A 27,401-nucleotide genomic window follows, 5' to 3' on the forward strand; every position below is an offset into this window, starting at 1 on the left:
TTTCACTTTCACTTAATTCACAGGGAGAATTATCAGAGATTGATTTTTCACACTCTGATCGTTTTGATTCTGAAGAATATTTTTACTTTCAGGGCAGATGCTATTTGTAAGAAGGCTTTCCTTTCCCATTTAGGGAAAAAAAAAAAAAAAAAAAAGATCTTTAGACCCAATGCTCTTTTTCCTCATCTATCATCTATTATCTTGTAGACTGTTTGGAGAATTTATGATCTAACGAATCTCAGAGGCAAGATATTTTTCTTGTGTTGATCATTGATAGCTAGTTGATACCCTACATAGAGTATCCCCAATTATTGCACTTCTTTTCAAATAATGCATGTACTGTTACACTGTGGGATTTGTTAAGACACATTTTTGCATGCTATTTTTCATTCTTTCATTTGTTCAGAAATTTCTGGCTATGGACTTTTTTGAGGAAATGAAGGGGCACTCAGGTATGGCCACTTGGTTCTGAAGAGGACATGAAAACTGAACACTGACCACATGGATTGACAGGTCCTTTTTCTGCTTGATTATCTTTTCTTAGGGTCTGAGAAACACATTCATCTTAGTCAGCTTTTAATACATCATAACTTCCACTGCCATCTTTACTGTATATAATCAGACTTTCTTTGAGATGGAGAGCCAGGACTGGTACAAGGATTTCCCTGAAGAGAGTCTAGTGTCTCTTATTTAAAATTAATATCATAAGCATTTGTGAAGTTTCCTGGGGTATTTCTAACCTCTGTTTATATAATTAGTAATTTTTTCTATACATTGGATTATTTTTCAAAATGCTATATCATGTATCATACCTTCTCTTACCTAATTTAGCTAGACTAGTAGATTTAAATACTATACAATATATTTCAAAGATTGTAAACAATAGGTAGGGAGCTATGAAAAAATTTCAAAAAACCAAAAACTTTTAGATGGCATATTCTTAATTTTTATTCATTAGAAATTCAGTGCCTATTGGTCTTTTCCATATCTCTCTCTCTCTCAGGAGTTGTTATGAAAATAAATAAATCACTTAATTTTGATAGCACAAGTCACTGTTTTGTGTGTGAGGAACTACTTTTTGAGCAAATTGAAGACATTCTTTTGAGAGTTTGATGCTTTTCTGTTAATAAGAGAAGGCTCTTATATTTCAAAATGATTATCTTCCCCTTCCTTCCACTAAATGTAAGCAATGTGTGTATAAATAGACATATAAATGTTTATTTTTCACAAGCAAACACATATATATTTCTAAAATAAGTTGAACTTACCAAAGCAATTGCTTTGTCTCAGAAAAGTAAACATTCTCTAATTTTCTTTAATATGGTTTTAAGAAGGTTAAATTTTTTACAATAGTTAATTTGTGCAAAAGACTTCATAAATCAAATTGGTCTTTTCATGGCTTCTCATCAAAGATAACTGTTACTCAATTTCTTATTTAGTTTTAACCAATATTTAATCATAATTTTGAGAAATATGTTTTTATTACATTGCTTGAATTTTCAAGTGGGTAATGGAGAACCATCAGAGGTACTTGAACTAGAGAGAGATACAACAATGATTTCAGACTTCGGTGTTTACGGCTAAATAAGAGTGAGTATTTTCAAAAATGCTAAAATAATCATTAGAAGCCACTAAAGTTCAGTATTACAGTAGTTCAGTTTAAACATCCAAAGTCAGAAATTGTGTGGTGGCTAAGGAACATGGGTGGAGGTCCTTGTGGTTGCAGATGTTGTGATTTGGTATAAGAGAAATGTTGAATATGTTCTGATGGCTCTTAGAGAAAAATAACATGATTTTCAGGAATATTTATTGATTTTCTTCTAGGTACTCTGCATTGTCTTAGATCTGGGAGCCATATAGTAAACAAAGTAGAAGAAATATTTTTCTTTATAGAATTTACAGTTTCTAGAGGAGCACAGATAATCAGGTGGCAAAAAAGTCTGATGAGTGCTGTGGTGGAGAACCTAGTGAAATTTATAAGCATGGATAATGACAGCTGTCATTTATTGACTATTTACCATATTCCAGGTATTTTCTTAGCCAGTTCACTTAAGCTTTTTTCATTGAATCAACACAGTAGTTCAATCAAATAGAAACTGTTTCTACCATCACTATTTTCCAGGATGGAACAGAAAGAGAAATCACTTACCCAAAGAATTATAGTTTGTAAGTAGGAAATTAAGGTTCACAACACTATCCCCAACTCCATAGTCCCTATTCTTTTCTGTGATGAGAAGAAATTGATAACCTCAGTTACTTAAATGTAACAGAAAATAACCCAGTGGGAGAATCAAGTAGAAATTTCAAGTAAGTTTTTAAAAGCATAAACTATAGAGGAATGTTGTTGTTGAGTTGCTAAGTCTTGTCTGACTCTGTGACACCATGGACCGTAAACCACCAGGCTCCTCTGTTCATGGGATTTCCAGGTAAGAATACTGGAAGAGATTGCCATTTCCTTCTCCAGGAGATCTTCCTGACCCAGGGATCAAACCCGTGTCTCTTGCGTTGGCAGGCAGTTTCGTTTCCACTGAGTCACTGGGAAGCCCCATAGAAGGAGTACACAACATTGCAAATTATTTCAGAGATATTCTAGAGAGAGAACTGAAATGAGTTGCTGTAACACTTGAAAATTTTCAGATAAAGAAATAAGGAAACCTGGAAATAGGAGCCTTACAGAGAATATGTCCATTGGGGAAATGGGAATAAGAAGGAACAAAATAATGTATTAGTTTTTCCTTAGAGGTGAAGGTAATGAGGAGATGAGAAGTTACTTTAGATCTACAGTGAGGGATGTACAATACCTAAAATGAAAAGGAGTAAAGCAGTGAGCCCACAAGAAACAAAAGACAGGTCATGATCCAAGATATATAATTGCCTTATTCCCATGTATACATATAACCTATACACTGGGGAAAAGACTGAACAAGATTCTAGCCTATTTTTAACCAAATGCATCCCATGATTACACACACATTAAATCTTCTGTGTCTAATCAGGTAGCAAGTGTAATAATAAAAACCTTTTTTATTTCTCTGCTGCTCGAAAGGATTGAAAATAATTATCAGATATTATATTAAAGAAAAACTTCCAAGGAATATGTTGATTTAAGTCTATGCTGTCTCCCTTAGAATCAAAGGAATTAAGCCTCAAGAATCTGAAAATGCATTTCCAGTATCAACTGGGTAGAGACTGCTAATAAGAGAGCCAGCTCTGAAGTTTTCTGAACTAAGGGGGGTAAGTTTTTGAATTCCAATCACAATATATAATCCTTGTTTTGAGAAAAAAATCCAGGGACCTAAACGAAGTGAAGCTTGCGGGAAAATCTCTTCAGGGGATTGGCCAGAGAATATTCAGAGTCATTCAGGGGCTCAAAGAGTATATGAATCAGGAAGTCTCCCCTAAGTAGGTGGAACTCTCCGTCTTCTACCTTTGTAGCTTTTACTCTCTGGCAGGGGAAATAACCGCATGAGGATTCTGGTGCCTTTATTTTGTATTAGAAACAGGGTTCTTGGTTCCTCCCAGTGAAGACTAATCTGCACTAGAAGCTAGTGCCAGCTTACTAGGAACACTGCCTCCAATTTTCCTGGAGAGGGGAGAGTTCAGGTGAATGAGGAAACGTTGAGAGGAAAGTAGTACAATCCTGTCCTGGTCAACAGTTCTTCTCCCTTGATTTTTCCAGCGTCATCATTGCCTATGGTCTTCCCACTATAGGCTAAGTTTGTGATGTCTTTGCTATATTAACTTATAAAAGCTCTGATAAAATGAAAGTCCATTTCACTCTGTATCATGATAATGGTAAAGATAAACTCCAAGGGTCTAGGTAGGGTCTAAGTTCATGCATTGCCAGTGTATACTCTATTGTAGGATGAAATATTATGGCAAGAACTGAGTTGTTTTCTAATGTTACACTTTTCTCCTGAGTCCACAGATTCCTTTAGAGAAGAATGGCTCCTATGAATGATTCTTTCGTGACTGAATTTTTTCTGTTGAGATTAACAGACCAACCATATCTCCAACTCCCCGTATTTTTCCTGTTTGTTTGTAGTAATGCATATGACCACTGTGATGGGGAATTTGGGATTGATAATTCTAATTGGGCTAAATTCACACCTACACAGCCCAGAGTACTTTTTCCTTTTTAACTTGTCCTTCATAAATCTCTGTTATTCTTCTGTGTTTACACCCAAAATGCTGAGTAACTTCACATCAAAGAAGAATATTATTTCTTACTTGGGGTGCATGACTCAGCTTTACTTTTTCTGTTTTTTCTGTATTTCTGAAATCTATGTGCTGACATCAATGGCCTATGACCGCTATGTGGCCATCTGCAACCCACTTTTGTATAATGTTGTTATGTCTCCTAAAGTGTGCTCCAGCCTTATGCTTGGTTCCTACTTGGTGGCATTTTCTTGTGCCATGGCTCACACTGGATGCATGCTGAGACTGACCTTCTGTGATGCAAACACCATCAACCATTATTTTTGTGACATCTACTCTCTCTTCCAGCTCTCCTGTACAAGTCCCTACATCAGTGAGCTGGAACTTTTCATTGTGGTAGGTATTAACATCATTGTACCTAATCTCACCATTTTGTCTCTTATGGCTCATCCTCACCAACATCTTCCTCATATGCTCCCTAGAGGGCAGGTCCAAAGCCTTCAATACCTGCAGTTCCCAAATCACTGCTGTTTCTCTGTTCTTTGGATCATGCATATTTATGTATCTCAAATCTTCTGCTGGGTCTATGAATGAGAGAAACTCTCTTCTCTCTTTTACATCAATGTGGTTGCCATGATGAATCCATTAATCTACAGCCTGAGAAATAAAGATGTGAAAACTGCTCTGAGAAAAACTCTGAGGAGAGGTAAATTTAATTAGAAACCATCTCTGTACAATTAGTCACAGGGCAGGAATTTTCTGTGTTTAAAATAAATTTATTGACAATTTCTTTTTCTTTCCCACCATGTTAAAGAAAATTTGAATCTTCTCTATTTTCAGTTTTTGGAGAGTAGGTCTTCTCTCTTTCCTCACTGTTTGCACAATTTGCTTTCCTCTTTTCCCACTAATACTAGTAAGAAGAAAGGCATTATCTTTGGTTTTTTTCTTTATCATATCCAATGATTTTCTCTCTGGAAATAGGAGACTGTTCTATAGATGATGAAATAAGTTCAGTTCAGTGCAGTTCTTCAGCTGTGTCCAACTCTTTGTGACCCCATGAATTGTAGCATGCCAGGCCTCTCTGTCCATCACTAACTTCTAGAGTTCACCCAAACTCATGTCCAGTGAGGCAATGATGCCATCCAGCCATCTCATCTTCTGCCATCCCCTTCTTCTCCTGCCCCCAATCCCTCCCAGCATCAGAATCTTTTCCAATGAGTCAACTTTTCACATGAGGTGGCCAAAGTATTGGAGTTTTAGCTTTAGCATCAGTCCTTCCAGAGAACACCCAGGACTGATCCCCTTTAGAATGGAGTGATTGGATTCCCTTGCAGTCCAAGGGACTCTCAAGAGTCTTCTCCAACACCACAGTTCAAAAGCATCAATTCTTCTGCACTGAGCTTTCTTCACAGTCCAACTTTCACATCCATACATGACCACTGGAAAAACCATAGCCTTGACTAGATGGACCTTTGTTGGCAAAGTAATATCTCTGCTTTTGAATATGCTATCTAGGTTGGTCATAACTTTATTTCCAAGGAATGTGTCTTTTTTTTTTTTCCCCAGACATTAACCTCAGAAAGAATTTCTTTATTTTCCCTAATTTAATGGCTGCAGTCACCATCGACAGTGATTTTGGAGCCCCAAAAGATAAAGACTGACACTGTTTCCCCATCTATTTGCCATGAAGTGATGAGACCAGATGCCTTGATCCTAGTTTTCTGAATGTTGAGCTTTAAGCCAACTTTTTCACTCTCCTCTTTCACTTTCATCAAGAGGCATTTTAGTTCCTCTTCACTTTCTGCCATAAGGGTGGTGTCATCTGCATCTCTGAGGTTATTGATATTTCTCCTGGCAATCTTGATTCCAGCTTGTGCTTCTTCCAGCCCAGCGTTTCTCATGATGTACTCTGCATAGAAGTTAAATAAGCAGGGTGACAATATACAGCCTTGATATACTCATTTTCCTATTTGGAACCAGTCTGTTATTCCATGTCCAGTTCTAACTGTTGCTTCCTGATGTGCATATAGGTTTCTCAAGAGGCAGGTCAGGTGGTCTGGTATTCCCATCTTTCAGAATTTTCTACAGTTTATTGTGATCCACACAGTCAAAGGCTTTGCCATAGTCAATAAAGCAGAAATAGATGTTTTTCTGGAACTCTCTTGCTTTTTACATGATCCAGCATATGTTGGCAATTCAATCTCTGGTTCCTCTGCCTTTTCTAAAACCAGCTTGAACATCTGGAAGTTCACGATTCATGTATTGCTGAAGCCTGGCTTGGAGAATTTTGAGCTTAACTTTACTAGCTTGTGAGATGAGTGCAATTGTGCGGTAGTTTGAGCATTCTTTGGCATTGTCTTTCTTTGGGATTGGAATGAAAACTGACCTTTGCCAGTCCTGTGACCACTGCTGTGTTTTCCAAATTTGCTGGCATATTGAGTGCAGCACTTTCACAGCATCATCTTTCAGGATTTGAAATTGCTCTACTGGAATTCCATCATCTCCACTAGCTCTGTTCATAGTGATGCTTTCTAAGGCCCACTTGACTTCATTTTCCAAGATGTCTGACTCTAGGTGAGTGATCACACCATCGTGATCATCTTGGTCATGAAGATCTTTTTTGCACAGTTCTTCTGTGTAGTCTTGTGTGTACCTTCTTGTGTCTTCTGTGTGTACCTCTTGTTAGTATCTTCTGCTTGTTAGGTCCATACCATTTCTGTCCTTTATTGAGCTCATCTTTGCATTAAATGTTCCCTTGGTATCCCTAATTTTCTTGAAAAGATCTCTAGTCTTTCCCATTCTATTGTTTTCCTCTATTTCTTTTCATTGATTGCTGAGGAAGGCATTCTTATTTCTCCTTGCTATTCTTTGGAACTCTGCATTTAGATGCTTATATCTTTCCTTTTCTCCTTTGCTTTTCACTTCTCTTCTTTTCAAAGCTATTAGTAAGGCCTCCCCAGACAGCCATTTTGCTTTTTTGCATTTCTTTTTCATGGGGATTGTCTTGATCCCTGTCTCCTGTACAATGTCACAAACCTCTGTCCATAGTTCATCAGGCACTCTGTCTATCAGATCTAGTTCCTTATTTCTATTTCTCACTTCCACTGTATAATCATAAGGGATTTGATTTAGGTCATACCTCGATGGTCTAGTGGTTTTCCCTACTTTCTTCAAGTTATGTCTGAATTTGGCAATAAGGAGTTCATCATCTGAGCCACAGTCAGCTCCTGGTCTTGTTTTTGCTGACTGTATAGAGCTTCTCCATCTTTGGCTGCAAAGAATATAATCAATCTGATATCAGTGTTGACCATCTGGTGATGTCCATGTGTAGAGTCTTCTCTTGTGTTGTTGGAAGCAGGGAACATTAGACTGACATATCATTGTAGATGTCTTACCTGCCTCTTGTTATTGGAAGCATGAATCAGACAATGTTTGATTTTTCTGTCTCTCTAGCCTTCATTGAGCAAGAATATTTTTTTCTCCTTTAATGACTGAGATGGAAGGTTTATAATGAATGTTTAGTATATCCCATTTTGCATCTGTAAACACTTCACATTAGGCTTCATCTGGCAAGGGTATTTTTACCTCTGCACACCCAGTCCTGTACATCATGGATTGTCAGTATATATTTATTGCCTGTTTGGGAGAATAAAGTTTAGTGTAGTTATTGCCTTATTTGCAGTTATATAGCTTTTCAGTGAAACAGTCTAGACCAAATTTAGCTTTCTGATTTTAAATCCACTTCTGCCTCTAAAGTATATCTAAATAAGCAAATAATAATTACACAATTTGGGAATGTTTGTAGGCATTGCAGAGGCCCATCTATTCCATTATATATTTTATCACTATTTGAGATGTCAAAATTGTGTTTAAAGTTGGTCAAAAATCTTTCATTTGCAAAGCCTCAAAACAAAAATCAAACTTTTGGGGGGTTGAGGATGAGGAACACATGTACACTCATGGCAGATTCATGTCAATATATGGCAAAACCAATACAATATTGTAAAGTAAATAAATAAATAAATAAATAAAAATAAAACTTGTTTTATTTTTTAGAAGCAATAAGCTTTCTTTAAAATTAGGTTTCATTCTTTCAGATTATTTAAGGAAAAAGTAATCCAGAGAGATGATATAGGGTGGGAGGTGGAAGAGGGGTTCAGGATTGGGAACTCATGTACACCTGTGTCAGATTCATGTCAATGTATGGCAAAACCAATATAGTATTGTAAAGTAAAATAAAGTAAAAATAAAAATTTAAAAATAAAATAAAATAAAATTAGCATACCATTGTAATCACTATTTTTGGCAAAGTTTTAGAAGAAATAACTTAGTTCTCATTTTTAGTTATCAAATCAAGCTCTGTGTGTTTCTCCGTGTTAGTCACTTAGTTGTCTCCAACTCTTTGTGACCCCATGAAATATACCCTGCCAGGCTCCTCTGTCCGTGGGGTTCTGCAGGCAAGAATACTGTACTAGGTTACCATGCCCTCCTCCAGGGATCAACCCTCTGACCCAAGGATCAAACCTGCATCTCCCTCATTGCAGGCAGAATTCTTTACCATGAGCCACCAAGTGTCTGTTTGGACCTCATGAAAGAAGGAGGAATCAAGATACAGTGTTTACATGTATAATGGAGACTTATCCTTTGTAGTATTTGCTTTTTTGTGTGTTATGCAGTAAAAAAATTATGAGAGAAAGGATAATTCTGTTGAACTTGTACAGCGGAGAGTTAAACAGGCAAGCTGTGAGCTTCTCCTGTGTCTGTGTAACAGGAGAGCTTCCCTGGTGGCTCAGATTATAAAGAGTTTGATCCCTGGATTGGGAAGATTTCCTGGAGAAGGAAATGGCAACCCATTCCAATATTCTTGTCTGGAAAATTTCATGGACAGCTTAGCCTGGCAGGCTACAGTCCATTGGTTTATAGAGTAGGACATGACTGAGTCATTAACGCTTTTTTATTTTCTCCCCAATTCAGTGTGAAAGCATACTCTCTGGGCAATTACAGAAACCACAAAGAAAATTTGCTAATTTTATTAATTCCATCCTCCACTGTTTTGCATAACCTCCCTACAAAAAAACTTGCACAGAGACAGACATACACAGATTGCTTTCAAGTCTTGTGTTTTGTGAAATCACTGCCTAATAATTACTGGAGGGCATGCAACACACTTGCCATCTTTGCAAGCACTTCCAGGTACGTGGTTCCTGGTTTCACCTCCTAGGAACAAGGGTTGAACTAGAGATACTTGCCTATTTCAGGAAGAAATAATTATTGCTTCAACCACTCACTGTTCATATAAAAGAAAAATAGAACAAAACACCATGAACATTTTATAACTGTGAAGTGCCTAGCACACAAAGAAATGTAAGAGACAGATATACATTTAAATTTTCATTTGCAATATAGTAGACTTTGGCAAGGCATTCCAGTATTCCTGCCTTGGAAATTCCATAGACGGAGGAACCCAGTGGACTACAGTTCATGGGGTCCCAAAAGTGCTGGTTACAATGTAGTGACTAAATAACAGAGTTACATCCTATATGTGGGTAGATCCCAAAATAGATCTTACATGGTTACAATCATTCCTAAAAAATGATTATGTCAGCAAACGCCCTTGTTGAGGATAGACGCAATTTTCCCCTTAGTCTGGCACAGTTGGTGTTTTCTATACCTTTATGACATTGCATTCTATATTCATTTAAGCATCAGATGAAGTAGGCGGTTTACATATGAGGTTTTGCTGTACAAAATATATACCTTTGTACTTTTTAAATATAAATTTATTTATTTTAATTGGAGGTTATTTTAATTTTTTATTTTTTTTTTTAAATTTTAAAATCTTTAATTCTTACATGCGTTCCCAAACATGAACCCCCTCCCACATGAATCCACCACAGGTATACACGTGTTCCCCATCCTGAACCCCCCTCCCTCCTTCCTCCCTGTACCATCCCTCTGGGTTGTCCCAGTGCATCAGCCCCAAGCATCCAGTATCATGCATCGAACCTGGACTGACGATTCATTTCATATATGATATTATACTATTGTATGTTAAAATTCCTCTCTGTGTAATGAAGTTTTACATTCTGAGGCTGGAATTTCCAGGTTCCTCACTGAGTGGTAGGAAGATGGAGTCACCTTGGATATTTAAAGTCTCTCTTACATCAAACTAAATCAATCCACTTCAAATAATAATAAAGAGAATGAATAGGGTGTTACCACTGCTCTTAGAAGTAGTGTTGTAATTTTCGCTGTACTATTTATTACCTATGTCAGTATATGCGTATCTCCTGGGAGAACTTTGAGGCAAATAGGAAAGGGGAATTTGGCTTCCATTTCCTCAGTTCAGTTCAGTCGCTCAGTCATGTCTGACTCTTTGTGATCACATAGACTGTTGCACGCCAGGCTTCCTTGTCCATTACCAACTCCCTGAGTTTATTAAACTCATTTCCATGGAGTCAATGATGCCATCCAACCATCTTATCCTCTCTCATATGCTTCTCCTCCAGTTTTCAAGCTTTCCTAGCATGAGGGTCATTACCAATGAGTCATTTCTTCACAACAGGTGACCAAAGTATCCGAGTTTCAGCTTTAGCATCAGTCCTTCCAATGAATATTCAGGATTGATTATCTGTAGAATGGACTGGTTGGATCTCCTTGCAGTCCAAGGGACCCTCAAGAGTCTTCTCCAACACCACACAGCTTCAATTCTTCAGCACTCACATTTCTTTATAGTCCTACTCCCACATCCATACATGACTACTGGAAAAACCATAACTTTGACTAGACGGAACTTTGTTGGCAAAGTAATGTCTCTTTTTAATATGCTGTCTGGGTTAGTCATAGGTTTTCTTCCAAGGAGCAAGCATCTTTTAATTTCATGGCTGCAGTCACCATCTGCAGTGATTTTAGATCCCCCCAAAATAAAGTTTTTCATTGCTTCCATTGTTTCCCCATCTATCTGCCATGAAGGGATGGGACTTGATGCCATGATCTTGAAGTGAACTGAAGTCGCTTAGTCGTGTCTGACTCTTTGCGACCCGTGGACTGTAGCTCACCAGGTTCCTCTGTCCATGGGATTCTCAATACTGGAGTGGGTTGCCATTTCCTTCTCCAGGGGATATTCCTGGCCCAGGGATCGAACCCAGGTCTCCCACATTGCAGGCAGATACTTTAACCTCTGAGCCATCAGGGAAGCAAGCCAAATTGTTCACTCTCCTCTTTCTCGTTCATCAAGAGGCTCTTTAGTTCTTCTTCACTTTCTGCCATAAGGGTGGTGTCATCCACGTATCTGAGCTTATTGATATTTCTCCTGGCAATCTTGACTCCAGCTCATCCTTCTTCCAGCCCAGGGATTCTCATGATGTACTCTGCATATAAGTTAAATAAGCAGGGTGACAATACACAGCCTTGACGTACTCCTTTTCCTATTTGGAACTAGTTTGTTGTTCCATGTCCAGTTCTAACTCTTGCTTCCTGACCTGCATATAGGTTTCTCAAGAGGCAGGTCAGGTGGTCTGGTATTCCCATCTCTTTCAGAATTTTCCACAGTTTCTTGTGATCCACACAGTCAAAGGCTTTGGCATAGTCAATAAAGCAGAAATAGATGTTTTTCTGGAACTCTCTTGCTTTTTCCATGATCCAGCAGATGTTGGCAATTTGATCTCTGGTTCCTCTGCCTTCTCTAAAACCAGCTTGAATATCTGGAAGTTCACAGTTCACGTATTGCTGAAGCCTGGCTTGGAGAATTTTGAGCATTACTTTAGTAGCATGATATATGAACTCAAAAGTCTTTCTGTTTCTGACAACAGCAACAAAAGACAATCAAACTGTTTTGCTAAAAAGAAAAGAAAGGAATACCCAGCATGAGAGAAATTCATGTCATTCTGAGACAGAGGAGAGTCAACTTTACATCAAGAATGTTTTCTTATATTTCATGCTCACTGAAATAGAATAATATAATCAAGAGTGTATAGAGTATACTGAAGAATAATACACTTGAAGTCAAAATGATAAGAATTTAGTCTACAATTTTTCTTTCTAAAGCTGTGTGACTTGAAGTAAATCATTATCCACTCTTGGCTTCACTTTCCCACCCATGCAAACATGTATTTTGATGACTGGCCATCTGTCAGTTTTACTTACAAAGGTGAAAAATCAAACTCTTTGCAAGAAGAAGCTTAACATTAAAGGTTTACAGATGGGAAAGGGATTATCCTTGATACTCTTAGAACCATCGGTCTCTGGTATTTCAAAATGGTATATCTGGCCAAGTGAAATATGGAAAGATAAGAGTAGAAACAGAGTATTTTATTTATCCTTCTTAATACAAGTTGATAGATTAAAAGTAACCCATGTAATATGATTCAGTCTAATGTTATGTAATTCATTATTTGGAGGCCATTTGTCTTTTTCCAGTGGAAAAATAATTTCAAAAAGATAATGAAAAATATAATATATTCACTATTTAATGTTATTACTATGCAAGAAAAAGAGATGATATGTATTTTGAAAACAGTGAAAAAATTTATAAAAATGGAAATAAATTATTCAAATAGGACTCAAATTTCTTTAAGATACTAGGTTTAAAAAAAAGATAAAAAATATGGTAAGAAGGTTGTCAATAAAATTAAAAACTCAACCTCTCATGGTACAAGTTACTTGTGCACACAGACAGTTCTAATTAAAACTGTCTCCTACTCAGAGTTCTTCTCAGAGCAAGTTTAACGTCTTTGTTCCTCAAGCTGTAGATTAAAGGGTTCATCATAGGAACCATATTGGTGTAAAAGACAGAAGAGATTTTCCCCTCATCCATAGACACAGCAGAAGGTGGTTTGAGATACATGAATGCCCCTGATCCAAAGAAAAGAGAAACAGCAATGATGTGGGAACTGCAGGTGCTGAAGGCTTTGGACCTGCCCTCTGTGGAGCTGATGTGGAGGATGTTGGAGAGGATGAGACCATAAGAGACAAAGATGGTGAGACTGGGCACAATGATGTTGATGCCCACTACAATAAACACTTCCAGCTCACTGGCATAGGTACTTGTGCAGGAGAGCTCAAGCAGAGGAAGGATGTCACAGAAATAATGGTTGATGGTGTTTGCATCACAGAAGGTCAGTCTCAGCATGCATCCAGTGTGAGCCATGGCACCAGAAAATGCCATCAAGTATGAGCCAAGCATAAGGCTGGAACACACTTTAGGGGACATGGCTGTGTTATATAAGAGTGGCTTACAGATGGCCGCATAGCGGTCATAGGCCATTGATGTCAGCACATAGCATTCAGAAATGCTAAAAAAACAGAAGAAGTAGAGCTGGGTCATGCACCCCATGTAGGAAATAATATTCTTCTTTGATAAGAAGTTAATCAGCATCTTGGGTGTAAATACAGAAGAATAACAGAGGTCTATGAGAGACAAGTTAAAAAGGAAAAAGTACATGGGGGTGTGTAGGTGTGAATTCAGTGAAATTAGGATTATCAATCCCAAATTTCCCTGCACAGCAACCATGTACATTCCTAGGAATAGGAAGAACAGAGGGAGTTGGAGAGCTGGCTGGTTGGTTAATCCCAACAGAATGAATTCAGTCACAAAAGAGCCATTTCCAGGAGCCATTCTTCTCTAAGGTGATCTGTGAGCACAGAAGAAAAAGGTTACATAGAGAACAATGACTCAATTTTCACACAATATCTCCTCTCACTAGTGTAGTATTTGGGCTGGGATATCTGAGAATAACCCAGCTTGGACTCATGGAATTGTCTTACCTACTCTCTCATGGAACTGTGTTACCATTATCCTGATTCTGAGTGACAGGGAATTTCACTTTTGGGGATCTTTATAAACTAAGTAGAAAAGAATATCAAAACTTAGCCTACAGAAGGAAGGAAACCACTGCCCGGTACAGACTTGACTGCACTGGGAAAGAAACAGACAGTGGATAAAGGAGAGGTTTGGAGCAGGGTTAACTCATTCTTCCCACATCTCAACATTTCTCCTTTTACTTGAAGTCTCCCCTCACCAGTAAGACTATAGGCAGAGACTCTAGCAATTAGGTGCTGGCCTTTAAAGCAGATTAGACTGGTGAGATGAGAACAAAGAAAATTGCTTCTTAACTAAAACTGAATGGCCAGAGTCTATGAGAGGTTAACTCTTCACCCCACATTACAGAGTAAAAGCTGTAACTGTAGATGAGTGAGACTTCCATCCATGGAGAGGGAACTCACTGACTGATCTAATGCATCCTTTTAGGCCCCATGTCTCTGAGCAGTCTCTGATCCATGCCTTGAATAGATATTTTTCTAAGTTTTATGTGAGTCTCAGGGTGCTAAGTTGGAAATAAATTGTGATACCTTAGATCCTTGGACTTCCAATTCAAACAAGAAGGGCGTGAATAAATGGAATTCAGAAACTCACCTTCCTTTCTCCAGAAAACCCCAGGGCTTTCTTATCATTGGTTTTACCCTCTGGTCTTAGTAGGGCAATTTCAGGTTCTGAAGCTTTGGTTCCTTTGATTCTAAGAGAATGCAGCCCACATGTATTTTCTGATTTGACTTCAAAATCTTTTAGAAATATAGATCATAATTTCTGTTTATGACTTTCAGTCCACTCAAGCAGCAGAGAAAAATAAACATTCTTCTTTATTATTATTTTTGTCACTTGATAAGCCACAGATTTAATGTCAGTGTAATGCTATAATGCACTCACTTATAAATGTGACAGAAGCTTGTTCAATCTCTTCCCCAGGGAAATACTCTATGTATAATAGGGACCTGGGGGGATTGCATTTGCAACCTGTACCTTAATCTGTCCTTAGTCCCTTAGAGATTCCATAGTTTACTCAAGTTTTCGCTTCACTTAGGGATTGTCCATTCACCAAAGAAGAGCCAAATCTCCCATGTTCTGTTCATTTAGATTACAGAAATGACGAGAGAGCCCTAGTCTTTTTTCCTACAAAAACAACTGATGCAAAAACAATTTATGTACTGAATATGTAAGATTCAGAAAATTGTTAAGAGAGTCTTTCACCCCGTTCATGCATGAAGCCAGACATATTGAAGCTGGGTGTAAGGGCAGTGAGCAATTGCATTTCTGGAGAATATGATTCAGAAATGAGCCCTAGCAAATCAGTGCTGGCATTGTGCTTACTCGCTCAGTCTTGTCCAACTCTTTGTCAACCTATGGACTGTAACCTGCCAGGCTCCTCTATCCATGGGGATTCTCCAGGTAGGAATACTTGAGTGGGTTGCCATGCCCTCCTCCAGGGATTTTCCCAACCCAGGGATCGAACCCATCATTCATTGCAGATAGATTCTTTACAATCTGAGAAACCAGAGAAGCCCAAGAATACTGGAGTGGGTAGTTTATCCTTTCTCCAGGGGATCTTCCTGACCCAGGAATGGAATCAGGTTCCCCTGCATCGCATTTGGATTCTTTACCAGCTGGGCTACCAGGGAATCCCAATAAACTGGCTTATCAATGACTCACTTATGGCAAAAATGTTCCCTCTGAGATTTTCTAATCCATCAATTCTCTACGCAGTCTAGAAAAAAACTGTTATTAAAGGAGTAAAGGAACAATGGGTCTTCAGCTGAAAGCTTTCTTATAATTTAAACGGTTCTGAAATAACAATTTTCTTCTATATCAGAACTTGAACAGAGCAAAAAACTCAGGTTTGTGAGTACCCTCACCATTTTGGTTTCTGCACTGGAGTAGAGTTTATAGTGAGACTGTATCTCAGCCTGTTCTATCTAGTTCAGTGTGGCCTTTTTCTCACCTTACAAGAAAGTGAAGAAAGTGCTCAGCAAGTTTTCAGATCTTTTTCAGAGCTATTGAAAAAGATATATACGAAAGCTATATATGAAAGTATATATAGCTGTAGAATCACTGCATTCATGGAGGGAGGTGAGCTCAGGATCTTCCTATGTCACCATCTTGAACCACATTCCCTAAAACTGGGCTTCCCTGATAGCTCAGCTGGTAAAGAATCCACTGCAATGCTGGAGACCTGGGTTCGATCTCTAGGTTGGGAACATCCCCTGGTGAAGGGAAAGGCTACCCACTCCAGCATTTTGGCCTGGAGAATTCTATGGACTGTATAGTCCCTGGGGTTGCAATGAGTCAAACATGATTGAGTAGCTTTCACTTTCACTAAATGTATACATCAATTTTTTCTCAATAAAACTGCAGAAGTATAAAAAAGTTACTAAATAAGATATTTTATTTTTTAAATGACAGAAAATTTATGGCCATTGGACTTCCCTGATGGTCCAGTAGTAAAGAATCCACCTGCCAATGCAAAGAACAAGAGTACAATTCCTGATACAGGAAGATTCCACATGTCCTGGTACAACTAAGTCCATTCACCACAACTACTGAGCTCTTGGGCCACAACTACTGAAGCCTGTGCTCTAGAGTCCAAGTGTGGCAACTACTGAGTTTGTGAACCGAAACTTGAGAGCAACCCCCACTTGCCACAACTAGAGATAGCCTAGATACATGTTTGGAACAGCTTATGTATGGGAATCTATTTCTTCAATTGTAAATTTAATGAAATCTAAATAGAGATCAAGTGTTTTTAATTAAAAAATTTAGTGTCACATTGATCTTGGTTATTCTGAGAACACTTTGAAGGCTTAGTACAATAAAAGGTAAAAATGTCTTAATTTTTATATTGGTTGTGCAATGAAGTGATAATATTTTGGGTATACTGAGTTACATGAAACATTATTGTAATTAATGTCACATCCTTCTCTTTTACCTTTTTAATTTGGCTAGCAGAAAATTTGAAATCACATGTAAAAGGACTTGAAATATATTTAAATTGGATATCACTGGTCTAGCACATAGATGGTGCCTAATAGGTTTCATTTTTTAGTTAATTCTTATTTCAGTATAATTGTTCTTTACAATGCTGTTAGTTTCTTGCTGCACAGAAAAGTGAATCAGTTATATGTAATGGTATAACCAATCTATTTTTTTTTAATTTCCTTCCCAGTTAGCTCACTACAGAGAATTCAGTAGAGGTTCTTGTGCTATACAGGAGGTTCTAATTAGTTATCTATGTTATACATAGTAGTGTTTATATGTCAGTCCCAATGTCCTAATTCATCCCGCCTCCTCTTCTTCTTCTTCTTTGTTGTTGTTGTTTTTGTTGTTGTTGTTGTTGTTGTTGTTGTTCAGTTGCTCAGTCTTGCCTGACAGTTTGCAACTGCATGGACTACATACCAGCATACCAGGCTTCCCTGTCCTTCACTATCTACCAGAGTTTGCTCAAATTCATGTCCATTGAGTTGATGATGCCATCCAACCATCTCATCCTCTTTCATCCCCTTCTCCTCCTGCCCTCAATCTTTCCCAGTATCAGGGTCTTTTCCAATGACTCAATTCTTTGCACCAGGTGGCCAAAAGTATTGGAGTTTCAGCTTCAGCATCAGTCCTTCCAATGAGTAGTCAGGGTTAATTTCCTTTAGGATTGAGTGACTTGATCTTTCTGTCCAAGGGACTCTCTGGGACCCCATGAATGCAGCCCACCAGACTCCTATGTCCATGGAGATTCTCCAGGAGAGAATACTGGAGTGGGCAGCCATTCCGTCTCCAGGGGATCTTCCCAACCCAGGGATCGAACCCAGGGCTTCCATGTAACAGGATGATTCCTTACCTGTCTGAGCGACCAGGGAAGCCTCGTCCCTTCTTAGTACCCATAAGTTTGTTCTCTATATCTGTGACTCTATTTATGCTTTACCATTTTAACTAATGGTAGTTAATCTCTACCATTTTTCAGGATGTAAGTTAGGAACTTTCCTGTCTGTGATTCAGAGGACCATTTTTGTTAAAACTAGAAAACCAGAGCTTTCAGCTCTGTTTAGTACATAAGTACAGTCACATTCCATGGTTTACCTGATAGACTGTCAGTTGTGATAATTTCAACAATTCCCCTTGTTACTTTTTGGCTCCAGTCACTTATATCAAAGAAGCAAAAAGAACTAAGAATAACTATGCTGTGCAAGCAAAATACCCTGACTTGATTTCCTTCTTTTGAAAGAAGTACAAATAGACAGACACTGTACTTATTTCTAACTAAAACGTGTTCAAATTGCTCAACTCTCAGCTAAGTTATCTCTTTAGAAATGTCACCACTCTTTATTAAAACAAATACTATTTAAACTATTTTATTATTTTTTCCAATTAGTCAAAGACAAATTACTTTCAACGAAACTTTATTTTTTCTGTAAATGAAGCACATTTCATTTGCATTTTGATGTTCATGAAAGATTAGTAACTGGGCTTCAGCCACTCTTGGGCCACCTCAAATTATGATAGAACATATAATCTAGTGGACACATCTCTGTGATGTCCACAGATTTCCAAATACCACTTGGATATTATTTATACCTGTTTATATATACTTTTCTTTTAGCAAAAAAACAAAACAAAACAAAACAAGTTTTTCAAAATGAAGAGTAAGTAAAAGAAAGGGAAAAAAGCAGAAAGCTGCAGCCAAAATCAACAATTTCACTTATTTAGAACTTGTAAAGTTAAAATAAATTGTGTTAATATTGGGTCAAGGGAGGGGAATGAGTGGTGTTTTTAAACTGACGTATTTAACAATCACAACATCCAAAAAACTAACAGACAAACAAGCCAGTTATGCTGAATTTTAAAATAACTGAATAGTGAGTGGAGACTAGGAATGTGGCAAATGGTGAATATCATCAATGGTATCTTAGAAAATATTTAAATTCTCACTTGATACATTGAGTTGAGGGTTTTTAGAGTTGCTTTTTTTAACTTTTTTCCCCTAAAATGATAATAGTTCAGGATCCTTTCCAGAAGTTATGGTCACAACTTGGTTCATTCATCCAATATTTTTTTTTAAATTTCTTTAATTTCTCATTGCTACACCAACTGCAGTTCAAGGTTTTCATACCTAAAAATCCAAATGGAAATAGCATATGGAAGCCAACAAGAAGGTGCTATTTAGTCATTTCCAAATCCTCCAGTCCCGTGGGTTTAGTTTATTTTTTCTTTTAATTAGAGTAAATTATGCTTTTATCATCCAAATAAATTATGTGACCTCCACAATATATCTAGAGCCTTCCAGAATAGAGAAAGCTATAGGTAAGGGCTTCCACTATCTACCATTCTTCGTTCTAAATTCCTTTTTGTTAAATTGAGTTCCAGTTATCCCTAGCTATTTTATCTTCTGGAGCTTCCCAGGTGGCTCAGTGGTAAAGAATCTGCCTGTCAATGCAGGAGACAAAGGTTCAATCCCCAGGTTGGGAAGATCCCCTGGAGAAGGAAGTGGCTACCCACTCCAGTATTCCTGCCTGGAAAATCCCACTGATAGAGGTGCCTGCCAGGCTAGAGTCCATCAGCTCACAGAGTTGGATGTGACTTAAGCTATTGAACCACAATTTTATCTCCTGAAGAGCTGTCCTCTCTCTAACTGCTTCCCCAAACATGGCTATAACTTTTACATCTTCATTTCCAAACACTACAATGTATGGACATTGTGCATTACAATTTTATCAAGGCCTTATGGACACCAGAATGTATTTACAATACTCAATGGGATATAAATTCAGATTGAAACTGTATCATGATCACACCCAAGGGGGACCTCTTATTTTCTGACCATGTGTCTCTCTCAGTCCTGACATATTGCATGATTTAGACACCTTTTTCTGACATGTACTGTTCTTGAATTACAGATAGTTGCAAACTTTCTAAATTCAATTCTTTTTTTTTTTTTTCAGAAAAAGTAACTTCCTTGTTTGAGCCAATCTGCTCCCCAATATATTAACCCCAAAGTTTTCCTCTGTCCCAACAAAAAAGAACAATTAAGCTGTTTTTCTATAAAGTAACTAAAAAACGTGATAGCCACACTGAGGGGAATTCACTTATCATCTAGGGACAAGGCAGAGTCACCTTTGAAATTAGCAGTGTTTTCTCATATTCCACCATTACTGAAATAAAAGTAATAGAAGAGAGTAACAGCAAAATAGATTACAAAGTAGCAAACTTGAAACCAGGTTTTCTTTGTAAAGTTAGGTGACTTAAGTAAATCTAACCACTCTAACCTTAACTTTTGCATGCATACAATAAATATAGTTTGATGAACTCTTATGTCTACCCTTGACTGTGCAAATGTAAAAAAAAAAAACTCTTTGCCGGAAGAAGCTTAACGCATAACATTTATATATGTAAATTGAATTATCCTTGATAGTCATCATAGAACTTTTGAACTCAGGCATTCTTGAAAATAGCATGAAAAAGAGTAGAAATATTTAATTCATGCTTTTAATAGCAAGTGGCAGATAAAAACACCCTCGATGATACAATGTCACTCTATTGTTAAAGAATGCCATTATTTGAAGACCACACATAATGTTCCAGAAGGCAATGGCACCCATTCCAGTACTCTTGCCTGAGAAATCCCATGCACGGAGATGCCTGGTAGGCTGCAGTCCATGGGGTCCGTAAGAGTCGGACACGCCTGAAGGACTTCACTTTCACTTTTCACTTTCCTGCATTGGAGAAGGAAATGGAAACCCACTCCAATGTTCTTGCCTGGAGAATCTCAGGGATGGGGGAGCCTGGTGGGCTGCCATCTATGGGGTCACACAGAGTCGGACACGACTGAAGCGACCACCAGCAGCAGCAGTATATTGTTCCAAAGGGAAAAAAGAGTTCAAAGGTGACAATAATATAAAAAGATGGAGATAATATTATGATTTAATTAATGCTATCGGTAAATGGGAAAAAAAAAAGGGTAAAAAGATGTTTTGGTAAACATAAAAAAAAAAAGACCTACTCCAGAAAGACTAGAAATTATTTATAAAAAAAGATTCAAATTTCCTTTATCAGGTTAAGGAAAAAATAGGATCAAAAGGCTGCCATGAATAATATATAATTGGAGCACAGAATCTCCTTGTTGTATAACCAACTGCACAGATACTCTTTGATCAAAACTATCTCATACTCAGGGTTTTTTTCAGAGCAAGTATAATGTCTTTGTTCCTCAAGCTATAAATTAAGGAGTATAGCAAGGGAACGGTGCTGGCATAAAAGACAGAAGAGATTCTTCCCTAATCTATGGCCCCAGCAGAAGATGGTTTGAGATACACAGATGCACTTGATCCAAAGAACAGGGAAACAGCAATTATGTGGGAACTGCAGGTGCTGAGGGCTTTGGAGCTTCCTTCCATGGACTTAATATGGAGGATGCTGGAGAAGATGAGACTATAAGAGATAAAGATGGTGAGACTGGGCACAATGATATTGATGCCCACCACAATGAAAAGTACCAGATTACTGATGTGGTAATTGTGCAGGAGAGCTGGGAAGAGGGAGCATGTCACAGAAAAAAATGGCTGATGATTTTGCATCACAGAAAGTCAGTGTCAATGTATTTCCAGCGTGAGCCATGGAACGAGAAAATGCCATCAGGGAACCAAGCACAAGGCTGGAACACACTTTAGGGTATACGGCAGCATTATACAAAAGTAGGTTACAGATGGCCACATAGCAGTCATAGGCCATTGATGTCAGCACTTAGATTTCAGAAAGAGCAAAAAAACACAAAAAGTTAAGTTGGGTCATGAACCCCATGGAAGAAATAATGTTATTCTTTGATATGAAGGTAACCAGCATTTTTGGTGTAAACACAGAATAACAGAGATCTGTGAAGCACAAGTTAAAGACGAAAAAGTGTAGATGTGGATTCATCCCAATTAAAGTTGTCGTGCCCAAGTTTCCCAACACAGTGACTGTTTTATGTTACTAGGCAGAAGAAGAACAAGGGGAGTTGGAGATCTGGTTGGTCTGTTAATCCCAATAGAAGGAATTCAGTCACAAATGAACCATTTCCAGAAGCCATTCTTCTCTAAGAGAATCTGTGGACAGAGTAGAAAGAATTACACGAGAAAAATTCAACTTTCCCACAACATCTGTTCTCAAAAGAATGCTGCATGCACTGGCAAGATCTGAGACCCGGCCAATGTGGACCATTGCCTATTTTATCATTATCACGAAACTGAGTGACATGGGCATTCCCTTGTTAGTCTTTAAAAGCTATATGAGCAAAAAGTATCAAGACGTAGCCTACAGCATGAAGCACTTTGCTTCTTTATGCAAACATGACTGCTGTAAAAACCACAGGATTGTGGAGAAGTTTGGGCCAGGACAGAGTCACCCTTCTCTCTTTCATAAATTCTTCCTCCACATGACCCTTCTCTTCACAGTAAAATTGGAGGCAGCAACCCCACCAACCTGGTACTGACCTCCAATACATATTAGACTTGGTGGCGGGGGAATCAAGAGGATTTTTTAAACCAAAACGAAAGGACCAGAATCTAGGAAGGATTAAGTTACTGCTCCATGTCACAAGGTAAAAACCATAAATATAGAAGAGTGAGATGTCCTTTGATGGAACTGATTGAGATAATGCATTCTCTGGGCGATATAATGTCTTTAAACTTTCCCGGCACCCTTCCTTTAACGTGTTCTTCTGCCAGTTTTGCTGAATCCCAGGACTACAAAAATGAAAAAGAAAGTCATCTATCTTAGCTCCCTGAACACTCATCACAAAGGGAGGGTATTAATATAAGTGGAATTCAGAAACTCACCTTTCTTAGGCCATCAACCTTGCTATTTCCTTAACCTGATTTCTTACCCCATGTCTTGGAAGAGCAACTTCAGGCTCTGAGGCTTTGTTTCCTTTGTTTCTAAGAAGATGTAGCCTACACTTAATTTCTGATATGCCCCATAAGTTTTTCAGAACTACAGCTCATAATTTTTGAGCAAATTGAGTTTTTATTATCATATTTGCTACTTGGTAAGCCACAGAAGATTTAACATGAGTGTAATGATGTCATACACTCAGTTATCCCAGGGTAGAAGCTTGCTCAGACACTTCCTCAGGAAAACATTCTGGGTGTAATAAAGACCTGAGGGGATTTTATTTACAAATACGACCATTATGTGTTTTTCATCGCTTAGGGATTCAAATATTTCCTCAAGTTTTCCCTTCACTATAGGGATTATTGTCCTCCCTGGCAGTTCAGTGGTTAAGGCTCTGAGCTTCCAATGCAGGGGGCCAAGTTCAATCCCTGGTCAGAAACTAAGATCCCATATGCCATGTGGTACAGACAAAATATATTTTGGGCTTCCCTGGTGGTTCAGCTGGTAAAGAATTTGCCTGCAGTGGGGGAGACCTGGTTTTGATCCCTGGGTTGGGAAGATCCCCTGGAGAAGGGAGCGGCTACCCATTCCAGTATTCTGCCCTGGAGAATTCCGTGGACTGTATAGTCCATGAGGTTGAAAAAAGTCAGACACAGCTGAGTGACTTTCACTTTCATAGAGATATACATCCCCCAAGGAAAAGCTGAAAATAAATTCTTATTACCTATTCAGCAAGATGACAAAAAAGGAAGCCCTAGAACCACCTACCCTCCATGAACACACTGATTCAGAAACATTTCAAGTACAGATTTCCTTTGTAAGAAATCCAGAGAGCCATTAGAAAGGTCCAGCTCCCAGTAATGTGTGAAACCAGTTATACAGAACCTGTTAAGGAAATTCAGGAAATCCTCTTTTCATAGTACTTATTCTTCCAAAGAACCTTCAGGTTGGGACCAACTCCCCAGCTCTAGCTTCTCCCTGGGGAAGGAAAGGTATGCACTATGTGGCCAAGGCCCCAACTTCTATTCGGGCTGCCCAGGAGACTGGCTTCAAGACTGCCTGTGTCAGAAAGCATAGGGGACCCAGGATACAGAATTAGTAGCTATCCTGGGTGTGAGAGAACCACCCAGGGCTGGAAGTCACTATAGTTCCCCCTCACCAGATCAGCAGAGAACAAAGTGCTGAAAACCCCTCTCTTACAGCTTTCCCTGGAGAGGAAGGAAGCGCACCACGCATCTCGGGAGTCAGCATATCTGGGGGCTGCATGTGGACTTGGTTCCATCTTGCTTGTTTAGACCACTGAGGGGACCAAGCACTTGGAATACCTGGAAGCCCACTAAGAACAAAGAGAGAAGGCTGAACTAACACAAAGGACTGGCCAGGCTTATTAGTGCTTTCTCCAGTACAAGGCTAGCTCATGAATTATTAGGACAGGTGAGTGTTTGGAGTAACATGCAGACACCAAAGCAGAGACTCGGTGAAGATGAAAACTAGTTGAAATATTTTCCAGAAGAGATTAAGATAAAGTACTGCAAACTGACTTTAATGAAATGGATATATAAATTACCTGACACAGAATTCAAAAAAGTATCACGCTTACTGTAATTAGAGAATAATACATAAACAAAGTGAGAATTTCACAAAGATACAGAAAACTTAAAAATACTAAGGAGAAATCATGGAGCTAAAGAATAGAATAGAGAGAACAGAGAATGTCACTCAGTCATGTCCGACTCTTTGTGACCCCATTGACTGTAGTCCGCCAGGCTCCTCTGTCTGTGGAATTCTCCAGGCAAGGATACTGAAACAGGTTCCTCCTTCTCCAGGGTATCTTAACAACCTATTGAACCCACACCTCTTTCACTGCAGGAGGATTCTTTACCGTCTGAGCCACCAGAGAAGCTTAAAGAATACATATATATTTATTTACACACACACGTACTTAGTAGGGCTACCTTAGTGACTCAATAGTAAAGAATCCATCTGCAAAGGAGATGTGGTTCAATTCCTGGGTCAGGAAAACATGCTGGAGACTGGCAACCCACTCCAGTATTCTTTCCTGGGAAATCCCATGGACAGAGGAGTCTGCTGGGCTAGAGTCCACGGGGTCACAGAAGAGTCAGACACAACTTAGAAATAAACAACATTTAGTAGGGAAAAACAGTATCATTTTTACCTATATAGTAGGGTCCCCTAAGTAGTAAAAGAAAGTACCGGACTGTCTGAAATTTGTCAAACTGCACAGAATAAGAAGTGATCAAAATTCAAAACCCAGAATAATGACCTGTGCTACAACAATTATGGGATATTTTTTGCAAGGCAACTCTAAAGGGAGAAATATTGAAAAGATTAAAAGACATTGTAAGATTCCATTTTGTCTGTGTGTTAGTCGCTCAGTCATGTCTGACTCTTTGTGACCACATGGACTGTACAGCCTGCCAGGCTCTTTACCGTCTGAGCTACTAGGGAAGCCCATTTTGGCTGCTACAATAAAATCTGGGGCTTCTCTGGTGGCTCGGATGTTAAAGTATCTGCCTACAATGCAGGAAACCCAGGTTCGATCCCTGGGTTGACAAGATCCCCTGGAGAAGGGAATGGCAACCCACTCCAGCATTCTTGCCTGGAGAATTACATGGGAATTCAGGACAGAGAAGCCTGGCAGGTTCCAGCCCATAGGGTGGCAGAGTCAGACATGATGGAGAACTAACACACACACACACACACACACACAGTAAAATCTACAGATTGAGGGGCTTATAAAAAACCAAAGTTTATTTCTCAAAGTTCTGGATCCAAGGAAATCCAAGATCAAGGCATTGGAAGTTTCAGTGTCTGGTGAGGTCCACCTTCCCGGTTCACAGCCTGCCATTTCTTGCTATATCCTCTCAGGACCAAAGATAAAGTAGACCTCTCAGCTGTCTCTTTTACAAAAGCCCTGATCCCATCCGTGAGAGTTCTACCCTTACGATGTAATCAACTACCGCAGTTCTCACCTCCTAAGACCATCACATTGAGGATTAGGTTTCAACATATGAATTTCAGGAGGACACAAACATTCAGTCTATAGTAATCTTCACTTAAAGATTACACATTTTGCCATTTTAATTTTAGGTTTCCCTTTGAATTTTTTTCCTTCATTCTTTGTATCTACAACCTGAAAACTATGTTTAGGATCATTCCAGTATATCGCATTGGATTTTGAAAATGCAGTCCTCATACAATGAGGAAATTAATGATGTAGCATTTGGGAAAATAATCCAAATAAATAGACAATTATTAATTATAGGAATTGCAATTAGATATCCTTCTAGGAAATTCCAGAAATGTTTGTGATATTAACAAGAGACACCAGACTCTCTTCACAAGAATTATTTTGACAACCAAAACTCCCCATTTCAAAGCAAGTAGCCATGACTGAGGGATGTTCTTTTAGTCAAATCTTGTCATGTTTTGAATTTTTAAACAGACCAAAAGAACAGAAGTCCTGGGGGCAAGGGCAATGGATAATTGCATTTCTGGACAACAAAACTTAGAAATGTGTCCTAGCAAATCCCACAGTGTTACAGTACATGCATTATTTGAAGAGGAGTGCAGCTATCTGGAGTTTACCTTACTATGCATATCAACAGTCTTATCAATGATTTATAGGAAAAAGGTTTTCTCTTAGATTCACTAGTTCATATAGATAAATTATCTACATAGTCCAAAACATAATTCTTGGCAAAGGAAAGAAAGGACACTGGTTTTTAGGGGACAGATTTCTTAAAATTTCAAGTATCCTAAAATAAACTTTTCTTCTGTATCAGAACTACAACCTTGTGTGAAAAAGTATTAATGTGTTAATTGTCCTTGTGTATTAAGGAATAGAGTTATGAGGTATGAAACAGTCCCTATCAGTGAAGAGAATTAGTCTCAATTGGAAATTGTTTCAGCAATAATCTAAGTAAGCAGCTCCCTCTGATGGGAACTTTTTTCTTAAATAATATTGGAACTAACTTAGAAGAAAAAAAAATTGCTCTAAAGAGACACAGATGTATAGAACAGACTTTTGGACTCTGTGGGAGAGGGAGAGGGTGGGATGATTTGGGAGAATGGCATTGAAACATGTATAATATCATGTAAGAAATGAATCGCCAGTCTAGGTTTGATGCAGGATACAGGATGCTTGGGGCTGGTGCACTGGGATGACCCAGAGAGATGGTACAGGAAAGGAGGTGGGAGGGGGGTTCAGGATTGGGATCTCATGTACACCCATGGTGGATTCATGTTGATGTATGGCAAAACCAATACAGTATTGTAAACTAAAATAAAGTAAAATAAAAAATAAATTGCTCTAAGAAATATACCAAGAGTATAGAAGAGATTTTCCTAGAAACAAACAACCTACCAAAAATCAATCAAATAAAGATCTGTGGCAGGCAAAAGAGTAAAATTAGACTATTATCTTACACCAAACACAAAAATTAATTCAAAATGGATTAACGAATTAAGTGAAAGGCCTGAAACCATAAAATTTCTAGAAGAAAACACAGGTGCTAACCTCCTTAACACTAATCCTAGA

General features: G+C 38.4%; 1 protein-coding gene and 1 pseudogene across 1 annotated transcript; one reads left to right on the forward strand and one right to left on the reverse strand.

The window, feature by feature from the left end:
- LOC102174278 lies at nt 3,945-4,878 on the forward strand (annotated as a pseudogene).
- LOC102175834 (olfactory receptor 145-like) lies at nt 12,842-13,774 on the reverse strand. Its single transcript, XM_005699562.2, has one exon. It carries the CDS (start codon nt 13,772-13,774, stop codon nt 12,842-12,844), a length of 933 nt encoding a protein of 310 aa, XP_005699619.2.

This window comes from Capra hircus, chromosome 29, assembly GCF_001704415.2.
Source record: "Capra hircus breed San Clemente chromosome 29, ASM170441v1, whole genome shotgun sequence".
In the NCBI taxonomy this organism is placed as follows: domain Eukaryota; kingdom Metazoa; phylum Chordata; class Mammalia; order Artiodactyla; family Bovidae; genus Capra; species Capra hircus.

Excerpts from the sequence above, each read along its gene's own strand:
- LOC102175834 (XM_005699562.2), bottom strand. The coding sequence starts at position 13,774 with ATGGCTCCTGGAAATGGCTCTTTTGTGACTGAATTCATTCTGTTGGGA.